We start from the raw sequence: 22,892 nt of genomic DNA, 5'->3' as shown, positions 1-22,892 counted from the left end.
AGGAATAAGGACTTTAATAAACAGCACGTTTATATAGAAAATTATGAATACATTATGATCTCTGCAGAAAAATATAGTACAATTATATTTGGCAGGAGGTAACTTTTTAACATTTAGAAGCCTTCTTTGTTGAATAGCTTATGCAAAGCTAAATAAAATAGTTGAATTTAATTGAGATTGCCTTTTAATATTAGTTTAATTAGATGTAAGATATATTATACTATGAAGATCTTGAAATTTGTTATTACTTTAACCTACCGGTTACAATGTTATGTTTTGTGTGTTCAGAATTTATATTTTTTTAATGAAAATTCAGGAATCAGAAAAAGAGCTTATTTTTGCTGAATTGTTGATGGTTTGTTCAAAAAGTAACTACTATATACATTACTCATAGTGAAGTGGCGTACTTTATATCCCTGCATATCACAATGTTGGCCCTTATAAGATAGACCATAGTAAGAAACCATATAGGTTATTTTCACTGTAACAGCTACAGTAATAAGAGTCTTGCAAGTCGGAATGTGCTTCCTCACTTTATCTTAGTGCGAAGGAGCCTGAGATATTTACTCAAACTCATTTCTTGCAGTGGATTCAAACTGGGCTTGTCTGTTCGTTGTCTTGGTAGTGGGTTTTCTTCCTGCCCTTGAAGGCCACTCTTGATGCTCTCTACACACAGTGGGTAGAGGTCTAAAAGATGCTCGCCAGAAGATATATGCATTTTAGATGTACTGGTTTATCTAGTCATAGATGATTGATTCCTCTTGTTCTTCTAAAGCAGAGGTTCCCCAATCTTTTGGGCACCAGGAACTGGTTCTGTGGAAAGATGTTTTTTCACGGATCAGAGGGGGTGTGGTTTTGTGTGCTGGCTGCATCCCACGGATGGGGCTTTGTGCAGACCGTTTTCTGGCATGCTGTGGCCCGGTACCAGTCCCTGAACCAGGGGTTGGGGACCCGTTCTAAAGAACTATCTTCCCTATTCTCTGTTTGAAAACACCAGGCCAAAGCCATTTCCCCTTGACAATTCTCTTATCCTTTTTGAAGGACACATTGTTCTTCTCAGTATGTGTTGGTTAATGTGTCAGCATAAATGCCATGTTCTGCAACCTTGTGTTTTACAGTGCTGTTATCTACTTCACCATTGAGATGGTAAAGGGTCTGCGGAGTATCATTTCAATACTGAAGGGGCAGATTGCCAATGTGAGTACTAAAGGGGAGTCATTCCCCTAATTTAAACATAAGAGTGAAAAGAGGTATTAGTAATTAAAAGGACAAAAAACATATCAGAAAAATAAAGCACCCTCAAGCAAATTTTTAAAATCTGCATAAGTTATATATACATTCATCTGAAACACACAAATATAAACATCTGGATTTATTTTATTTATTAAATTCTTATGCAGCCCATCGCCTCTACAAGGTAGGGAAGCATGCTGAGAGAATTTATACCATCATTCACACAATTCCACATTTCCAGAGCCTTCATTTCCTCCTGTCCTAACAAGTATTACCAGTGGGGCTGTCGGTTTGATCTCTGAGCTTAGCAATTTGGCTGCAAATGTTTCGTCGCCATTCTGGGGGACATCTTCAGTGCGCTTTGAATTGTGCTTGTCTGTCAGAGCACTGGCCTTTAAATACCTTTTTGTGTGATGTAAATTGATGTGTTATTTGTCTGGATGTTGCTGAGTCATGGTCTGTTTTCGGGCTGTTTGATTGGCTGGTTGTTGTTGCTGGGACATAGTCCTTGTGTCATGGTTCCAACAGATGGAACCCTTCCAAAGAACTTCAAGGCATTGTTTTCCTTAAAGAATCTTTTATTCAGGAAACAAAGTATCAGCACTACATAGTTGAACCCAAAAACTAAATTCCCCTCCCCTGGATACAAAGTAACAAAGTACAATTCCCACCCCAAATAAACAGTCATAAATAAAGCACATTCCCCAATTAGCTTGAAGCGCGGGCTTTCTCCCCAGCTCTCCAGCCCACCAAAATGTTATCAGCTCTGGACCCAGTTTGTCCTTGAGATTCCCACGGCAGTTATTATTATTATTATGGCTAACTGAACTCTCATCCCAGTCCCCCCTCCCAGCACCAACTGATTAAAAAAAAACAGAGAAAATGGCTGCATTTTCATCTGTTGTCAAAGCAAGAACATCCGATGTTAGCAGCGTTGACACCTTGGTGTTTAAGTATCGTCCGTGTGATGCAAATGGTGTTTGTTCATTTGGTTGCCTCTGAGTCATGGTCTGGTTTCGGGTTGTTTGGCTGCTGTTGTAGTCTGGTTTCTTGTTGGTGGTAGTGATTCTTGTTGCTGTGGGGTGGGGTGCCTGTTTGTTCGTTTTAAATGCTGCCTTCGTGATTGAAGTAGTTCTTCCATTTTCAGTGGTTGGTAGACTGGGTTGATGTCAGTGTGTTTGTTTATTGACTTACTGGTGGAGAACTAGGTCTAGGAATTCTTTCTTCCCTTGATTTCACTTGGGTTACAACTGTGGTCCCGGTTAGATCAAATTTGTGTCTATTACTAGTGCCGTTAGTTTTTCCCATTCTTCCCCTCTCCACTGAAATGTTTCTACCTAAAACAGGTCTGATTTGTTCCATTTCCAGAGCAAACATACATTTTGATTTGGACATCCCCCCCCCACTCCACAAGCCTAGCAATTCTAGGCACAAATCATTTTCTGCATCCTTAATCCATTTTTAGCATTTTTATTTAAATAGATAATTATAGACGGGAATAATCTGTTTTGAGTTAAATGACTGCACTAGCTAAAAAAACAGACTAAATCTGATTTAAAATATTTTTAAATGAAAAAAAAATTCTTAAAAGAGACTTGACTGTGTTTATTCTTAGGCCATGCCATTTCCTACACTTGTAAAGACCTCTAATCCAAAAAAAAAAGTGTGTTTGGTTTTCTGTGGTACTTTTTTATACCGCAGCTAACAAAAATATTCATTTCTAATGTTGCAACATTTTATTTGTCATGGAAAAAAATAACAAACTAATATAGTTAGGTATTAACTTACTAATTTCCTCAAAAATGTTCAACCAAAATGGGTAACTAAATAGCGATTGCCAAAGTTGGTAGTATTCACCAGTTTGAATTTAGCTTTTCTTTGTGACTTTTTTTTTAGGAAAAAAGAGCTTGTCTTCCTACATGATCCAACTTACACTAGTTGTAGCTAGGTAGTTGAGGGGAGGGAGCTGGATGGACCTCCTATTCTAGGTACCTGAACTGTAATATGGCTTTCCCCTTCACACCTACTTTGCCAATCAACAGAGCATAAGTAAAGTTTTTGCAATGAACACCAATAGAAAAGAAAAGCAACTAGCAATCCTGTATTGTATTTGCTTTGGCATTCTTAATGTCCACATTCTATTAAGAAAGTCGGTTTCCTGATGCTCATCTTAAATGTGTCTTGTGTTGCAGGAAAGAGAAGACAAGAAGTTTCTCATTCAAAGACTTCATGTTATATATGAAAAATGAAAGTACAACAGAATGAAAATGAGGTAAGGCCATTTGGAACTAATCAGAAAGTTCCATAAAAGTTACAGGACACCAATATGCCAAACAGTTGGCTAAAAGCTTTGCTCAAACTAGCAGATATGCTAAATCCACACAGCTAGTAGCCTTATACATTGCAGTTTGGTTTTGGAATTCTGCAATCGTTGTTTCTGTTTTCTCTCTTTCAGTAAACCAAAATACCGAGTGCGGCTACAGGTTTCCCTAACCCCCTTCAAATTACCAAATTTTGACTAAAAATTACAGGCTCTGAAGCAAATAGATTTCAGAGGAAGGCACATAAGTCTTGTTTTTGGCACATACACGCACATGCAAATGACAAAGACTATCCCCCTAACCTTAGGATATTGTGGTGCCATGATCACAGGAACTTTTTCTGGAAGGAAGATGACTTAAGCAGCAATGTGAACAAGTGGATGCTGAAATCTTGCTATGACTAATTTTCCCTAATAACATTTTTCTTCCATTTAGGCTCCAGACTAAAAGTACTCCCTTCCACCAGAAGTATAGCAGGCATAGAAAAAATGATGGGACTCTGGGAGAGGGGGAACACATTATAACAGAAATTTGGGCTGCTATTATATTAGGGACATGGTGGCTCAGTGGGTTAGGATGCTGAGCTTGTCGATCAGAAGGTCGGCAGTTTGGCGGGTCGAATCCCGAGTGAGCACCTGTTACTCGTCCCAGCTTCTGCCAACCTAGCAGTTCGAAAGCACGTAAAAATGCAAGTAGAAAAATAGGGACTACTACGGTGGGAAGGTAACAGTGTTCCGTGCGCCTTTGGCGTCTAGTCATGCCAGCCACATGACCATGGAGACGTCCTCGGACAAGCGCTGGCTCTTCGGATTTGAAACGGAGATGAGTACCAGCCCCTAGAGTTGGAAACAACTAGCACGCATGTGTGGAGTAACTTTTACCTTTACTATATTTGGTTATTTTTGCAAACCAAGTCTTTAGATCCTCTATTCAACTCATGGGATGCTAGAGGACATCATAAGTAATTCAAGTATATGTCTGGGATTGTATTTACAAGCAAAGATAAGGATGGGCTGCATTTTGCAAATTGGTATTTTGAGGAGAAATATAAAAAGGCAAGATAAGGATTGAAAAATGTGTTGTCAATAGGAAATGCATTGTTCATTATATTGACTGTAAAATCATCACTAATTTTCTTATTACATTAAAGATCCATTTTTCCAGCGAATGTACCAGGTGAACCTTAGCCTGAAGGACTTCTTCAAAAAGGGAAATAAATATGGGGCTAACCAGAAAAGTTTTGATGAACACATTCCTGCTGCTGAAGATATTGACTCCCTTCACTCCTGCATGTGAACATCATCTACCTTTGGTTGAAGAAGTTATGGCATATTCTTACTGTTTCAGCTTCTGTCTTCAGCCAAATGGAAACTTTCCAGAACGCGACTAAGAGCTACCAGACTATCTCAAGATTTTTACAGACGATTTTTATAACAGAGAATTCAAACTGATATTTTATAATGTGGAATGGTCTTAAGTATTTTGTTTTGCCAGGATTATGAGATCCATGACCTCATGTGGAGAGTGTACAGTTACTGGAAAGAAATCTTTCTTACAAAGAACCTCATGGTTTAATATTAATAAAAATGACTCGTCTTAAGGGAGCAAATTATATTCTCTTTTTATTCCTTTGGTACTAACTGTCTAAGTAATGATGAACAGTTGTCATTTGTTAAGTTCTCATAGTGTGCAGTTATTCTAACATGGTTCTGCATGCCTACATTTTAACTCATGCTCTGAATGTTTTTGCACTTCAGGTATGAGGACTAATCTATAGAAGAAATCTTAACTCTTTGCTACCTCATTTTTATTTTCTTTGTGGAACTAAGGTACACAGTTATGGGACATTTTTCACAATTTCTAGGTTCCAGTCAGTAAATAAAACTTGCAACTTTCCTTTTAGAATTGTCTGAGTCACAAGAGCCAGATGAGTGAAAGTGGGTATGAGTGTGTGTGTGTGTGTGTGTGTCATAGTGAGGGAAAAGGAGGGATTTTTTTAAAAAAATAAAGTGTTACAATCTAAGACATGCGCTCGTAACTCACTGAATAATTCTAGCTGTTCTTAATACCTTATGGAAATTAAGGAGTCCCACTGGGTGGTATGTGTATGTTATCCCATCATAAAATCTCATTCCCTTTACCTCAGCTGTACAAAATATTTTCCCAAACATGTTAACTGGCAGCAGAACTAATCTCATTTCTGGACATGTCATATCTCCAATCTATCCACGTTGAATATTAAGGATAGTCTGTGCTTGCATGAATTTATACAATTAAAAATGCTACTTTAAAAATCAATTATGAAATATGTTTATGAGTCAGGGCTTCAGAAAGCAATGTAACAGGACTAATACCAGCTCTACCTCTTGGAGGTTGGTGACTCTCCCTTGCTGGCCCTATTTTTTTGCTTATTCTCTGAGCCCAAGCTAATTCCTTAGGATAACTATATTTTGTCCTGCAAACTAAATATCCTCTAAAGAACAAAAGACTAAAAGTTACTAGTAAATTTCAATAAAATGAAAGTAATGAGGAGCCTTGTACAGAATGATGCTGTAAGAGCTGCTCAATCGTTGACACAGTAAGTAGTTTTTACTCTATGAAATATTTATTTCAGATAAATATTTAAGTGTCTAATTTAGTGCACTGTCATAAAAGCACCAACAAGAAAATACGGCAGCATAAAATAGGTTAGTTCATAGCTTTCAGATGCACTGAATTCATAATTTACCAGCTTTTGGTAATAGGAATTCAGTGCAATTAATTAAAGCTCTCATTAAACTGGGTGTTTATGGAGGGTGAATACAGAGAGGTACAGCGTGATTTGTTGGGAGAGTCAGTTCTATTGGGTTGAATCTACCCGTTTTGTGAGACAGGAAGAGAATGTGATCTGTGTTCACCTCTAGTTGAACCGTCTTTGTGATTGTCCAGAAGGAGGTGCAACTGGATTGAATGCCAGCATTCATTCTGTAAATGTTCTTTATTTTTAAACCTAGTATATATTTGGTTTCTTACAAGCCATTCAAATAACTGATTAGTGGCTCTGATGGAAGCCACTGATACAAGAGAATAAAATGGAAAGCTGAGAAGATAAAAGTTTACGTGAAAGAGTGACAGAAGAACTGAATTTTAAGCAGAATACATCCAATATTGATAAGGCTCTCATCTTGTTACATCTTAAACTTTACCATTTTTAATTGGTTGAGAGAACTAATTAGTCATGCAGAACTTTAGAATTGCTACATTGCACACCCATTTTGTAATTCAACTATAATTTACTGAGCCATTGTAGAGGTCGTTTTTTTTTGCTGGTGTCCCATGACTCAGCTAATCTGGTTCACATGATGGTATGAGCTCGCCAAAAACCTGAATTCCAAGAATGTGAGATTCTAGCGAGAAGAAATCAAAACCAAGGAAACACCACAAAATTAACATATTTCTAATGTATCTCACAGAAAAGCAACAGTATGCACTACAGCAAATATTGTATATGGTATTTAATACGGTAGGTCAGTGTTACCCCTATACACTGGTTTGGATGGAATTTCTGGCTGAGGGAAAAACAGAGATTGTTCCATTGGCAAAAGCTATCTGCTAAAGCCCATCAAGTTAATACTTGTTAGGACTACGAATTTTTGGTTCTGAGTTAGATCACAGTTGTTGTAGAAAATAGTTAAACTACTGACAACTGAAACACAAGAGACTATGTACACAAACTCTTGAATAAGATACTCAGACTTGAGCAATCTGAATCTCTAGTGTGTTACAGAACAGGAATTTGTTTGCTTTGTACTTCTACCAGATCTGATTTCGTGGACCAGAAAATAATACAAAGCATAGAAACTTTGTGTCAAATTAAACTTCAGGTGGCCTACCTACAAAACCTGATTGGTACCTCTGTTACAGCATGTTTACTTGCAATTATTTCACCTGTACAAATACCCTAGAGAAAATCATACAATGCTGTATATGATTACTGTGCTTACCGTTAGCAGCTTCAATGTTCCCTTTCAATGGATCTACCTACAGTAGCAACCATCCAATTTGCCAGTTAAGAGGGAATCCACTGAATAATTTAAACGACATATTTCTACACCAAACTTTCTGATGGCAATGTTGTTCCGCTGCTTGCAGGAAACGCTTCAGCTTCTTGGCATTTCCAGATTCCAACTTCAATCACACAGGGTGGATTGAAACCACTTCATTACATCAGATAAGCCCCTGCCATCCCGTGCACTGATCTCGACCACAGTGATAACCTGTTTGGCACAAGTAATGATATCTTGGATGCGAAGTAATGACTTCATCTCCACCAGGGACATGTAGCAAGGTAAGTCACTAGGAAGCAGAATAGCGAGGAAAAAAGTAGTTACCGTACACACCCATTTTCATTTGCCTGCTGTGCTGACAAAAGCCACTGATCTAAGTCTTCTGTCTGGAAATTCAGCTTAATTTCCTTACATTTTGTTGAAAATGAGGAGGACAGGAACTGATGTTAGCTGTTCAGCAGAAAGGAGGGACAGGAGCTGGACACAGGATGCGGAAATCTGAGTAGGATTGGCAGCATCAATCATATACTGCAGGAGAGAGGGAGCAATATACTTAAACAATATCCTAAAGTACTGTGCAAGCTTGTTTGCCTATTTCACTCTTTGTGCGGCATGCCATGTCAAAACTAGAATACATAAAAATTTAGCACAATCTGAAAAACCACATGCATAAATCTTTGCCTCTGCAACTGAAGCCCAATTTCCCCCAATTTTATAATCTATAGACAATTTTACAGACAATGGGCTGTAAGGCTATATTTTTTACGACCCTTTGGAGTTGGGACAATTGGATGGAGCTGAGCGCTTAATGGCTGGATGCCCTTCCTGATGTCTATGCAAAATTCACATGGGAGTCAGGAAGGGCCAGTAAGTGCTCAGCTTCATTCAGTCACCCCAACTCCGCCCCGAATAAAGGAATTAAAGGGTGAATACTAAATGTAATATATGTATACCTATGTCTAAGAAATACGTTTATCTTATATACAACACATTACATACATATTTAGGATTATATAAGTTTTTTCTTATAAAGGAATGCCAGTAGTGTATATCAGCCCCACCAGATCTGGCAGAAAGAATATTCTCCAAATCCCATTGATTAAAGAGTATCATTTGGCAGGACCCAAGAGATGTGTCATCTTGTAGATATTCGCTGCTCTTTGGTGCATTATTCCTCCCGATGACTTGATGGCACATAATCAGTTTTATTATGTTGAAGTTTTCATTGGGTTAGCTACCCAATGAAAGTCACTTTAAGTGAGATGGGGATCATACAAACCTAATACATAAACACTCTAGCCTAAGAAATAAAGAGTGGGACACTTAGCAACAATAGCCGTAAACATTTAGATTTATATATTAAATATATGTTGAGATTATAAATCTAATTGACACGTCCCAGAACACCTATAATTGCTTAAAAACCCTCAGAATATAGAAGTCAGGTCATGGTGTTTTATTAGAAATGTTTGAATATTTGATTACAGATAGTCCTCAACTTATGAGCACAAATTTTGGAGCCCAAAATTTCTGTTGCTAAGCAAGACATTTGTTATGAGAGTTTGCCCCATTTTACAACCTTTCTTGCGATATTTATTAAGTGAATCACTGCAACTGTAAAGTTAGTAACACGGTTGTTAAGTGAATCTGGCTTCCCCATTGACTTTGCTTGTCAGAAGATTGCAAAAGGTCATCATCACATTTATATGAATCAGTTGCTAGGTGTCTGAATTTTGATCACAGGAGCATGGGGATGCTACAATGGTCATGTGAAAAACGGTCGTAAGTCAATTTTTCAGTGCCATTGTAACTTCAGTCACTAAATGAACAGTTGTAAGTTGAGGACTACCTATATTTATTTGACATTTTTGCCCACTTACAGAAAAAAAAAATCTTTCAGCAGGTTACAATCTTAACTGTAACAAAGTACACGTGACACAATTAAACAATACAACAAAATTAAGAAATAAATAAAAAAAATAAACTGCTCAAGTGAAGAACAGAACCAGCAAATCAATAAATAAATCACCACAAATCAAAAACCTTCTTGAATAATGCTCTCTTCGGTAGTTTCTGAAAGCTTAATAAAGTGGGAACTGATCAAATTTTAGGGGCAAAATGTTCTAGAGCAACTTAATATGGTTGGGGCTGCATTTGGGAGTGTTGTGGCCCAAGGAGTGCCTCTTGAGGAGACACACACCACGGCCACTTTCAAGCAACTGACATTAAATTTCCCCCCTCTCTCTCACCCAGTCTGTTCCCTCTCTTCCAGACACCTGGAAGAGGGGGAGGAGGAGGAGGAAGAGAAAGAGAGAGAGAGAGAGAGAGGGAGGGAGGGAGGAAGCACACAGTTGACCAGGGACAACCAAAAGAGCATCCTATCAATGTCATTAAAGTTCAAAGGATAGAAGCCATTCTGGGTAATAAAGAATCAAGACAGTCACAGGAGCAGTATACAGGTAATCCTCAATTTACATCCAGTCATTTATCACAGTTATGAAGTTATGAGAGACTTCAAAAAAAATCTACTTATGACCCATCCTCGAAATTACGACTGCCATTCCCCCCTCACCCAGTGGTCATGCGATTGCATTTCAGGTGCTTGGCAATCAGCTCACTTTTATAACCAGCTTCAGTGTTCCCTGGTCATGTGACCTTGATTTACAAAGTTTTTGGCCATTTTCCAGCAGAAAACTGACAACAAAACCCACCCATGGATATGCTGGATTTGTTTAGTGACCATGTAGTTTGTATAACAAGCATGTGTTTCACTTAACAACAGTGATGACTCACTTTACAATAGTCATAAAAACAGTCATAAAATCAAGTTGGATCACAAAGTGCTGCACCTTATGACGGCAACAATTGACAACCTGTATATATATATATATATATATATATATTGCCGGCTCCAAAGATGGCGGACGCGCTGGGGAGAGCTCCGTAGCCCCCAACGGTAAGGCGTCCCCCCAGGAGCCCCCCAGGGATGTCAGTGGACCCCTGGGGTGGGGCCAGAAATTCGGGCAGATGAGCTGGGCAATTGTGCCGCCCGCTGCCTCCCGAATCAGCTGCAGGGGTGCCGGGACATCTCCGCCTCGCCGCCTGGGCCGTTGGCAACCGTTATAAACAGGGGCCAGCGCCTCTGCCCTGCCTCTACCGCTTGTTCAAACTGCCGGGCAAGGGCGGTGTCTCCGCAGATCAGCTGTGCGGCGGAGGCGCTGGCGGCGAGGACGACAGCGGCGGCGGCGACGACTCTCCAGCCCTAGTCTGGTCGTCTATTCAGGGAGCCGGCAGCGACGGTGGCAGTGGCGGCGGGGCGTCTCCAGTCCCGCCCCTTGGACCACGACAGCCATCGCAGCCATCCAGGAGGGGCCGGAGGCTCTGCTCTGCCCCGACCCCCTGATCGGCTCCCGGGCAGCGGCGGCGTCTCCGCGGATCAGCTGTGCGGCGGAGGCGCCAGCAGCGAGGACGACAGCGGCGGCGGCGACGACTCTCCAGCCCTAGTCTGGTCGTCTATTCAGGGAGCCGGCAGCGACGGCGGCAGTGGCGGCGGGGCGTCTCTAGGCCCGCCCCTGGACCACGACAGCCATCGCAGCCATCCAGGAGGGGCCAGAGGCTCTGCTCTGCCCCGGCCCCCTGATAGGCTCCCGGGCGGCGTCGGCGTCTCCGGGCGATCGGCGGAGACGCCGCGGACCAGCTGGGTGGCGGAGGCGGCGGCATCTTCGTCGGCGTCGGCGGTGAGAGCTCCGCGGGCCCTGGTCTGCGGTCTCCCATGATCCTGATCACCGGGCAAGGGCGGCGGAGACGCCAACAGCGAGGACGGCAGTGGCGGCGGCGACAACTCTCCAGCCCCAGTCTGGTCGTCTATCCAGGGAGCCTGGCAGCGACGGTGGCAGTGGCGGCGGGGCATCACCGGCCCGCCCCTAAGCCACCACAACCATTGCAGCCATCCAAGAGGGGCCAACATCTCTGCCCTTTCCCGACCCCCCCCCTGTTCGACTCCCGGGCTGCGGCGGCGTCTCCATGCGATCAACGGAGGCGCCGCTGACCAGCTGGGTGGCGGAGGCAGCGGCATCGTCGGCGATGGTGAGAACCCCGTGGGGCCCTAGTCTGTCGTCTCCCCACTGGCTGGAACAGCGGCGGGGGCAGTGGCGGTGGGGCGCCTCTGACCCGCCCCTGAGCCGCTGCAGCTGCTGCAGCCATCCGGAGTGGGGCCGGCGCTTCCACCCTCGGCTCCCTGTTATGCCTCCCTGGGCAACGGCGGCACCTGGGAAGATCAGGAAAGACCCCGCGGATCAAATGGATCAGCTAGGCGGCGGAAGAGGCAGCCGCAGCAACCGCCCTGAGCAGGACCGGAGTCGTTACTCTGCCTCAACCTCCTGGCCTGCTCCTGAACAACGGCGGCGCCTCCATGGGATCAAGGAGACGCCGCAGACCGGCTATGCGGACCCGATCGACCACCACCGAGGGGCCTTTGACAGCGGCGCTAAGCTTCTCCAGGCCCCGGTCAACCAACTCACCAAAAAAAACCTCGACGGCAGCACTACTAGACGCGGCGTGGCGTCTCCGGCCCGCACCCTGGGTGTTGTGATTCAGGGTCAGCCTGTGGGTCCGGCAGCCGGGTCGGATGACTCGGATGACTCAGACGAGGGGGAGGAGGAGGGTGTTGAAGACGAACTTGCTGCTGATAGCTTGGAGGCTTCGCAGAGCCCCCAGCCAGGCCCCTCTTACTTGGTGGAGACTCAGCTGCGCGAGCCCGACAGTGCGGATGATGATGACCCACAGCTGGCCCTGTTCAAGGACGCCCGACGCAAGAGGCAGTCAAGCAGGAGCAAGCAGAGAAAGGCTGTGGGACTCCTCGGAAGGAGGCACAGGGAGGCCACGCCCTGAACTCTAATAAAGGGAGTGTTTGGGGAAGGGCTGGTTGCTGAAAGCAACCGCTCCGTTTGAGGATCAAAGTTCCGGTATCTTGTTTCATGTTCTGTTGTTTGTTTGTGTATTAAACTTGGCAGACGTTTTCCAGCCTCAGACGCTTTCCAGCCTCTGCCGTTTGTACAGGGGTTGCCTTTCTGCAAGGCCGGTAGCAGGCTGGTACAGAACACTGGGTACCGACGGTGTCTCCGTGCCGATCAACAACCTAAAGACGCCAGGATGCAGCTGACCAGTGGAGATGATGGCGACTAGACCACCGAGGCCATCAGCATCTTGCCTCCACCAGCTCCAAACCCCCTGCCCTCCCTCGCCCCACAGGACATGATGGGCCTGGGTGTAAGCCACGGTGGCAGAGTGGCCTGTCCTACACCTGCAGCCCCATAGAGGTGAGAGCTCTATGGGGTATGCTTCACCCAGAGTGGGTCCTGGACCACCCCCAGAAGCAGAGTCACAACCCATCGTGAGAGGATGGGGAGTGGCCTGCTTCTGGGGTTCACCCAGCCAAGTGGCAGTGGTTGGATGACGGTCCAGATACCCACCTACCCGACTAGACCCTCCTTCCAATGCTCCACCCAGGGGACCGCCTTCCCAATGCTTCCCAATGCTCCCTATGCTTCTCCAATATTCAAGCATAGATCTAATCGCCCTCAGGAGTTCCCCCCTCTCCTGGGTTCGTCCTGCCTTCAATACATCGAACCTCGATGACGGGCCCGACCATTGGGCCTCTGAGAGATGGCCAGGCAGGGTCAGGGGCCTTCATCACAAGACCAACAAGAGGCCCCTGGTTAAGTTTCTAGTCAAGTTTTTTGTCGGGTTAGGGAGGGGGGCGGGAAAAGAATATGGTTGCTCGGGAAAGGCAGGCCTTCCAGCTACCATAACGCAGGCCAGGCCTACTACCATTCGCGATGGTGTAAAACGAGGACCAGTCGCCGACAAAACCCAGTGGCGAACTGACGAACAGCCTATTCCCAGGATGGTGGGGAACGGCAGAAGGTGCACAAGCAGAGGGCCGTATCATCACCGGGAGTGTCATCTCTGCTCTGTACAAGCGGTGAGACGCTCCGACCCTCTGTACTTCCCCGGAGGACCCGGGAGCGAAGGTGTGCAGCCTCCTATGCTAAGGCTGGTCTACCTGAATGCCAGGTCCGTAGCTAACAAGGGTCACCTCGTTCGTGACCTAGTGGAGAGCGAGCACGCGGACCTGGCTTGCATCACGGAAACCTGGCTGGGCCCAGAGGGTGGTGTCCCTCTGGTTGACCTCTGCCGGCCAGGTTTCCAGGTGCTGCACCAGCCTCGGACCCATGGGAGTGGCGGGGGAGTGGCAGTTATCATCAGGGAATCCCTTAGCCCGCGAGAGACCACCGTCCCTCAGATGGTCGGGTGTGAGTCTCTCCTACTGAGATATGGCCCGGGGGCGCAGCTGGGCCTGCTGCTGGCGTACCTACCACCTAATCGTGCAGCGGCAGCCCTGCCCGAGCTACTCGATGTCCTCTCAGGGTTGGTGGTTGAATTCCCAAAACTCATGGTCTTGGGCGACTTTAACCTACCGTCCCTGGGAGGATCGTCCGAACTGGCTCGGGAGTTCATGGCTTCCATGGCGGCCATGGACCTGTCGCAAATAATTTCTGGACCGACTCATGAGAGAGGCCACACCCCAGACTTGGTGTTCTTGTCTGGACGGTGGCGTGATGATATCGGTGGGGGTGCCACGACTGTTACGCCCCTGTCATGGACCGATCATCACCTCCTTCGGCTAGACTTCCCCTTTGCCACCCCCCGCCGTGGGTGCATGGTGCCAACCAGATGGTACCGCCCTAGGCGCCTAATGGACCCTGATAGGTTCCAGGCAGCGCTTGGGGACGCACATGCACTCCCTGCTCACAGCTCGGCGGATGCCTTAGTGGAAGCCTGGGAAAAGGCAGCCACGGAGGCTCTGGACCGAGTTGTACCCCTGCGGCCTCTGACCCGGCGCAGATCCCAGCGAGCCCCATGGTTCACCGCGGAGCTCCGGGAGATGAAGCGTCGGAGACGGGGCCTAGAGAGCCGCTGGAGATCCAGTCGATCCAAATCCGACCGATTGCGATTAAGAATCCTCACCAGGTCTTATCTCGCTGCGATAAGGGTGGCAAAATCCAACTACTTTTCCACCCTCATCGCGTCCGCAGATAATCGCCCGGCTGCCTTGTTCAGGGTGGCTCGCTCCCTACTGAACCAAGAGGTGAGGGAGGAACCCTTGCAGGGTCGAGCCGAGGAATTCGGTCAATATCTGCTGGATAAAATTGCTCGGATTCGAACCGGCCTGGACTCTAACTGGGCAGAGTTGGAAGAACAAGACATGGACAGTCTTGTCGACGTCATCTGGGAGGAATTTGATCCTGTGACTCCTAAGGAAGTGGACAGGATTATGAGGAGGTTGAGCTCCTCCACATGCTTACTGGACCCGTGCCCTTCCTGGCTGGCTTATGCGGCTTGAGAGGGGACACGAGGCTGGTTCCTGGCGGTCATCTCTGCTTCTCTGAGTGAGGGTCACTTCCCCACCGCCTTGAAGGAGGCGGTGGTGAGACCTCTCCTCAAGAAGCCCACCTTGGACCCATCCTCATTGAATAACTTTCGTCCAGTCTCCAATCTTCGCTTCCTTGCGAAGGTTGTTGAGAGCGTGGTGGCGCAGCAACTTCCTCAGGTCCTGGATGAAGCGGTTTATCTAGACCCGTACCAATCGGGCTTCAGGCCGGGCTACAGCACGGAGACGGCATTGGTCGCTCTGATGAATGATCTCTGGAGAGCCCGGGACAGGGGCCATTCCTCTGTCCTAGTCTTATTAGACCTTTCGGCGACTTTCGATACCATCGACCATGGTATCTTGCTGCGACGCCTCAGGGGACTGGGAGTGGGAGGCACGGTTCTGCGTGGGTTCTCCTCCTTTCTCCAGGGTCGCTCGCAGTCGGTGCTGGCAGGGGGACAGAGGTCGACCCCGAGGCCTCTCATTTGCGGAGTCCCTCAGGGGTCGGTCCTCTCGCCTCTCCTGTTCAACATCTACATGAAACCGCTGGGTGAGATCATTCGCAGCTTTGGAGTAGGGTACCATCAGTATGCTGATGACACCCAGCTTTTCATCTCAACTCCAAACAACATCAGTGATGCCCTCGACGTGATGTCCCGCTGCCTGAAAGCGGTCCGGGAATGGATGGGGAGAAACAGGCTTCAACTGAACCCAGACAAGACTGAATGGCTGTACGTACCGGCAAGCCAGGATACTCAGAGCATCCCATCCCTTAACATCGGGGATGAGTTACTACCCCCTGTTGATAGGGCCCGCAACCTGGGTGTCCTCCTAGACTCGCAGCTCTCCCTGGAAGATCACATAGGAGCTGTGACCAAGGGGGCCTTCTCCCGGGTTCGACTGGTGCGCCAACTACGGCCTTATCTGGACCTGGATGCCTTACGTACAGTCACCCATGCCCTTGTGACCTCTCGCCTAGACTACTGTAACGCTCTCTACATGGGGCTGCCCTTGAGATCCACTCGGAAGCTTCAACTGGTGCAAAGTGCAGCGGCACGGACACTTTTGGGAGCCTCCCGATACTCCCATATCACACCTCTCCTCTGTGCGCTGCACTGGCTTCCAGTTGCCTTCCGAGTGAAGTTCAAGGTGCTAACAATGACATACAAAGCCCTACATGGCATGGGTCCAGACTACCTACGGGAGCACCTTCTGCCAATGTCAACACCCCACCGCCCTGTGCGCTCCCACAGAGAGGGCCTCCTCAGGGTGCCACCGCTCAAGGAATGTCGGCTGGTGGCCCCCAGGGGGAGGGCATTCTCAGTGGGTGCGCCAGCCCTCTGGAACTGCTTACCAACTGAAATCCGGATGGCCCCCGACCTACGCACCTTCCGGCGCGACTTAAAGACTTACCTATTCCAGCAGTCCGGCCTGGCCTGATAGCTCTGATAGCTCTAATTGGGGTCCCAGTTTGGTTTGTTTTGATTATTGTTTTTCAATACTGTTTCATTATGTTGCCTATCTTACTCTGTACACCGCCCCGAGTCCCTCGGGAGAAGGGCGGTTTATAAAAACAAACAAACAAACAAATAAATAAATAAATATTTTCCTGCCTTCTCTAAATGTTTGTGCCAGTGCAAGAGGTCAGACCGCAAGAGGTCAGAGGTTTTATGGCAGCTATAAATCTTAGAAGAGTACAGGAATGTGAAAGCCCAGGAAAAATAAACAAGGAGCCTGGTTTCCATGCAGACAAATGCAAGTTCCAGGAATCAGAGCTAAGTATATTCTTGTACCAATCCAAAGTTCAATCAGGGAATCAAAAACACGGGTCAGAAAATCAGGCCTAAGAACTAGAAGTTGCTTACCAACAGAAATCCGATTCCTAAGCCCTTCTTTTATAGCACGATTCAGGCTTGTCTGTTTACATTCACCCCTCTGAGAAGGTGCTGAATCCCTGATCACAAAGTGTCATTTAAGATTAAAACTACATTCCCATTGCCCAGCCCAGGCATCTGGATCTTTAACCCAGAGAGCACATTTCTGAGAGAACAATGTCACTGCCCTCACACAACCAGATTTTGGAAATATACAGTACGCTAGGTCTGTATGTTGATCAAGTTGTGGACAAGGAAAGTTTTACTAGGACTGCATTGCAGCTGACTAACCCATTCACTGGCACATGTAGGGTACCACGTAGGCCAGCTAAATGAGCTCCCAAAGCCATAGCCTCCAAAAAGCTCTGGACACCCTCCAGCCCAGTGAGTAGTTGCTCCACTTCCTCTCTATTTTTTTTTGTCAAGAGTCTGTCATTGATTCGCTCACTTACCTTCACCAGATACTATCCTTTCCAATTAACAACACTGCACTTTTTTTTGCAAACTCCAATATTATAAGATAAGCATAACCGTAATAGCCAGCCAGGCTCTTCAACGCTACCAAAAATAATTCGAAGTAGCATTCTTCCAATCCGTACCAAAAATAATTCGAAGTAGCAATCTTCCAATCCGTACCAAAAATAATTCTAAGTAGCATTCTTCCAATCCGACTTAACTTTCCCTTTCAAAAACAAACATTCATTGTTTATTTATTTATTTATTTATTTATTTTTATAAACCGCCCTTCTCCCGAGGGACTCGGGGCGGTGTACAGAGTAAGGTAGGTATACAGATTGAACAATAGTGAAAAACAATAGTAAAAATAGTAAAAACAAACAAGCACCATCTCTCATTCCTTTGCATCTATATAAGCAGAAAAACTGGTATGCCACTGATAGAAGTTAAAAGTCCTCTGTTCTCCCCCTCCCTCCACTCCCCTGCCTTTTTAGCAGCAAACTTTTAACTGCCGACCAGTCCCAGAATAAACATACAATCCTAACTGACTCCATCAAAGAGCAGGAATCCCCCCCCACCAGGATAAAAGGAGATGCCAGAGGTGAACTCCACGTATCTGAGGTATCTGAGGGCGATCTTCCTTTACAGATTTCACACAGGATCAAAGCCCAAATCAGGAGCAACTGTACATCTGCACAGGAAGGACACGTGTTAAAACCAACACATACACAAACCACACTTGCTTGCTCACATCAAGGACCAGTCTCCCTATAAAGCCAAGCCTCTGGACCCCATTTCCTTTGTAGTCTACCTCCAAAAGAAATCTCTTTGTTCTTGGGAATAAAATTGGATCTCATTTCTCACAGTATGTCTGGATTTCGTTTTCTGATTTGTTCTTCTGCTACCCTGGCTCGTAGGACCCCAAATTATTCTTTTAACGTCATAAAAATGGTTACAACCTTGCAAGTTTATTATAAAAATAATACCCACTGAATTATACACACTATATTAATGAACACTCACCAGGACAGCACGGCAGTCACTATAGTAACTGGGCCAGATAGGACCCATGCAGCCTCCTAGCTCTCGAACTGTGATCTTCTTTCCTATTGAGAGATCGGTAAGATTTGTGCCTACCTGTAAAAACACATACAAAAAGATACACAGATGTGCAAATGAATTATTTTCTACTGCACAGTACAGAGAATGTTTAGCATACAATATATTACAATAGGCCTTGTTGCCAAGAATGCGTGCACAGAACTGTAGATACTGTCTATTCTGTTAATTAGGTTCCCTATCCTGATATGGTAATCTAACTCTCCCAATTCTAATAAGAGGAAATACCATAAAAAGTTCTGGTATGCAATACCATGAAGTTATTTTCAGGATCCTCAAAAACCTGAGTTCTATCTTCAGTGCAAGGTCTGATATAATTCAGAAAACCCTCAGTGCCAGGAGGTTTTTCTGTTTTCATTGACAGTATGTTTTTCAGGATTTAAACATCCAAAAATATCCACATCATATACATACTATTGAGCTATGACTAACATGATTAACATTTCCTCAGGTACTTCCCTTTACCAAGACTGGAAAAAGCAGCAGCTGAAAAATCATAAATCGGAGGAAACGTGATAATAATTCAGCAATTTATTTATTTTTACATTTGTAAACTGCCCATCTCCCTGAGAGATGGATACTAATGGGTAAATACATAATAACAAGCCACAGGTGGATGAATACATACCATATCAACACACATTACAAAATATAATGGAAGGAAAATCATAACCAATAGAAAGGGTAGCAAAGTTTGTCCCAGAAGAATTAATCCTGACCGCCACCTAGTGGCTTTAATTACATGAGGAAAACCTGCTTTTGAATGAAAGTCTGAAAGCGTGAGCACGATGATTAGCAATTATATTGCAATAGTGACAACTATAAAATTACAGTTAGAGCAGCAACAAAAGTTATTTTTAGATCTATCTGTAATCCTGCTGTACTATGATGCACAATGTGAACTGAGCTTAAGTCCTATTGGTAGATGAAGAGATTCTGGTAAGAAACAACACATAAAATGGTATAGTGTATAATGTCTAGTGAATACACTAAGACTAAGCCAACATTCATATCTTTGTTGGAAAATTTATAAAGAAGTATTCTCGAAGTAATTGTTACTTCTTTTAGCGGTGATAACTTCCAACAAATATTTTCTGTGCCTGTTAATCAATCCTACTCATTGGCTGTAATTGAGCTATCTCTATTTACAGAACTACAACTAATAATATGATTGGGCTGTCTTACACAAACTTCAGGTGATGCCACAATATTTCAATTGAGTTGTCACAGCTTTAACTTGGCTGTTCCAAAACTAAGTGTCCTCTGCTTCAGCCATTCTAGTAGATGTATATGTATTTTAGCACTATTGGTTTGCTGCATGATCCACGTTCATTTAAGCATCAGCTCGTGGATAGATACCCTGCCATTTTCCTGATGAATTTGCTGATATAGCCCAAAATTTGCCTTTTTCAATTATTGCAAGGTGAAAGCAGTCCTATTCTTTATGCACTCTTCTGCTAGAATGCAGTATGTTTTTTGAAAACATCACATTTCTCATTAACAGCCAAAAGTTCTACCTTTTTTTCAGCTGTCTATGGAACATTTTCCCGATAGTCTGCCAAATCATCCAAATGGTGTTTGACAAACTTGAAAGAGGCAACAGTCTACCCAAAGTATCCTCTTGTGCACATCACAGTATTTTCTGTATGATGATCTCATGAGCGCTGACAACAGAAAATGCAACATTGATTTGCAATTCTTCGCCATTACCCTGGGATTTTTCTTTACCCTTCTGGTGTATTGTAAGCCTTCCTCCCAGAATGATTTTTACCAACCATCGCTGGGAAGAATAACAGTTATGTTCCACTTTCTTCATTTGTACACTATTTGCCTAATGAAGTAATTGGGGGGGGGAGTTTTTGAAATTGTTTTGAAACCTTTTCCAATACAATGTTTAACAAGTCATTTTTTCTGAAATCCACAAAAACCTTTCGACCTCGTAATTCACTTCTACGAGCCCATGTCATGGAGGGAAGGCTCCAAAAGAGGTAACCAACTTTTTACTTAATTGAGAAGAGTTCCTCAAACTCACACCTAGATTGTCATCAAATTAATTGAAACATCTAATTCAACTTCTTTGAGTTGATTATCCTAGGCTTCAAATATTTTCCCCAGTACAGATATTAAATACTGACTCAATGTTCTATAAAAACATGACACAGTGTGCTGTTTTCATTATTATTTGTTTAATGTAAATGTAAAGGCACCAGAAGGGACGTGGTGGCTCAGTGGGTTAGGACGCTGAGCTTGTTGATCAGAAGGTCGGCAGTTTGGCGGGTCAAATCCCGAGTGCCACGTAACAGAGTGAGCACCTGTTACTCGTCCCAGCTTCTGCCAACCTAGCAGTTCGAAAGCACGTAAAAATGTAAGTAGAAAAATAGGGACCACTATGGTGGGAAGGTAACAGTGTTCCGTGCACTTTTGGTGTCTAGTCATGCCGGCCACATGACCACGGAGACGTCCTCGGACAAGCGCTGGCTCTTCGGCTTTGAAACGGAGATAAGCACCGGCAGAGTCGGAAACGACTAGCATGCATGTGCGGGGGAACCTTTACCTTTTACCTTTAAAGGCACCAGGTTAGAAATCATGAAATCTAGTCTTGCCTTAGACATGAAGCCAACTTGGTGCCTTTGGGCAGTCATTCTCTTAAACCTTGGAAGAAGGCAAGGACAAACCACTTCCGAAAATTTTGCTAAAAAACCAGGGACTAGTTTAGGCAATTGCCAGAAGAGAAGGCAGACCTAAAGAGCTTTCTCTATTGTTTACTGAAAAATATAAACAAATCTAAGCATACAGTATGTGGTATTCTACATTGTTTTTACTATTAATCCACTGTATTCAACACCTAAATAGTACTCTATGGCCATTCCCTCAGCATTTTGTGCAATCTGATTAACAATACTCTGATGGCCAACTTTCCAGCCATCAGACAGGCTGTAAGGAAAAAAGCCTAATATAAAAGACAACATATAACTCACTCTTGCCCAATAATACTGAGAAAAGGGGAGGGAGAACAGAAAAGGCTGTTTAAGATTATGTATATAAGAATGTATGGATGTACTTGAGTGTCCTAATCCCATTTTCCACTGCTTCATATACTGTACCTACCAGCTCCAACTATTTATGTGGGCTCAATTCTACAAACCAATCAATCTTGATCTATTTAAAGAATTTGTTTCAGTGGACCAAAACTAGTGAGCCAAAGATAATAAAAGCCATACCGTTGGCAAAGTAGCTGGTGGTTCTCCAAGGTCCTTGGCCCCATCTTTGGAGCTCAGCTGTATCAAAAAGCCATTAAGGAAGATGGTAGGAAAGAATAACATTCAATACAGTAAGATACAGGTGGGATTGATTTTTTTACAGAATAGCCTTTCTCAACCCAATACTCTCAGATGTCTTCAATGATGTTTTCCATCACCTGTGCTTATCTGGGAATTATTTCTCAAAGAAGATTATCTGGAAAACAGCAGGATATAGTAGGAAAGGCTGCTCAAGAACAAGATCCCATCTACATCCTTGCCCAACACAGCAAAGACTAACTATTCTGTGTAAAAAAAAAAAAAACTACACTCCAAACATCAAGCAGGCATTTTTAAACTTCATCCCTCTCTCTTGATACCTGTCACACACCACTGTTAGCCCCAAGATTCTTACAAGGGAGGCCAAATCCATTTAAATTTTTTTTTTCTGAGTGTGCATTTAACGATTTCATATTGTATGTCTGCTGCACTTGGAAAAAGTAATGGCAGCAGACAGAAACCCATCTTCCAAGTCTTCCTTTCGCATTTAAACTTCATTAAAATTACATATAACCGAGACGGTTTTTTGCACTGTCGTACATTTAATATCCCATTGAAAACCACAATTTCGTAATCACTTTCTGAAATCTCTAGAGGCCACCCAGAGCCTGGCGCCTCTCTGCCCTGGCAAAGAGGCATGGCGCACCCACCTCCTTGGTCAAAGCATCTCCTCGCTCCTTTCCTTTTAATAATAATAAATAATAATAAACCTTTATTGTCAAAGTACAACATGTGTACATTGAGATTAGCTGAGCCTCCCCCCCCCCGTGCTCTCTCCCCCCAACACACAGTGACAACAAACCCTCCATCCCACCACGCTATGTTAACCTTCCTCGCCAGGCCCAGCTCGACTTCGTCTGCCTTTGACCCACGAGCCCCGCTTCCCGCTTCGTCGTCGGGAACCCTCCGTAGGATATTCTGCAGCCGCTTCGCCAGCAGCGACTTTCCCACCCCGGTAGGCCCGAGAAGCAGGTAGAGAGAAGGAGAGCTTCCCGCCATTCCCATAGCAACCGAGGCCGACTCTCCGGTCGCCGACGCTCTTCGCAGCGTTCATTGGTTCGGAGCGACAGTTTGCTTCGTTCGCCCTTCACCCAATCGCCGAGGCTTGCCGC

At 44.8% G+C, this 22,892-nt stretch overlaps 2 protein-coding genes across 5 annotated transcripts in view; one reads left to right on the top strand and one right to left on the bottom strand.

Moving 5' to 3' along the window:
• TMC6 (transmembrane channel like 6) overlaps positions 1–5,154 on the top strand; it is a 41,640-nt gene extending 36,486 nt beyond the window's left edge. For 3 of the 4 annotated variants that reach the window (XM_083353011.1, XM_083353014.1, XM_083353012.1), the window contains 3 exons: positions 1,119–1,197; positions 3,426–3,505; positions 4,705–5,154. In XM_083353011.1, coding sequence (XP_083209137.1) covers positions 1,119–1,197; positions 3,426–3,482 — 136 coding nt within the window. In that variant the 3' untranslated portion in view covers positions 3,483–3,505; positions 4,705–5,154. The remainder of the gene's footprint in view (positions 1–1,118; positions 1,198–3,425; positions 3,506–4,704) is intronic. The other variant, XM_083353013.1, reaches the window with a different exon arrangement.
• A 1,409-nt stretch (positions 5,155–6,563) lies between these two features.
• ARL16 (ARF like GTPase 16) lies at positions 6,564–22,819 on the bottom strand. The gene is made up of 5 exons (XM_083353025.1): positions 22,698–22,819; positions 21,703–21,761; positions 18,386–18,499; positions 8,013–8,128; positions 6,564–7,889 (listed from the first exon to the last, which is right to left on the bottom strand). Exons 1-5 carry the CDS (start codon positions 22,783–22,785, stop codon positions 7,724–7,726), a joined length of 543 nt encoding a protein of 180 aa, XP_083209151.1. The 5' UTR covers positions 22,786–22,819; the 3' UTR covers positions 6,564–7,723.
• Positions 22,820–22,892: the final 73 nt, after the last annotated feature.

The sequence above is a fragment of the Vipera ursinii genome, assembly GCF_947247035.1.
Source record: "Vipera ursinii genome assembly, chromosome: 2".
NCBI classification, from domain to species: Eukaryota; Metazoa; Chordata; class Lepidosauria; order Squamata; family Viperidae; genus Vipera; species Vipera ursinii.
Note: the sequence above shows the minus strand (reverse complement) of the source record. Positions and strands in the feature narration are given on the sequence as shown.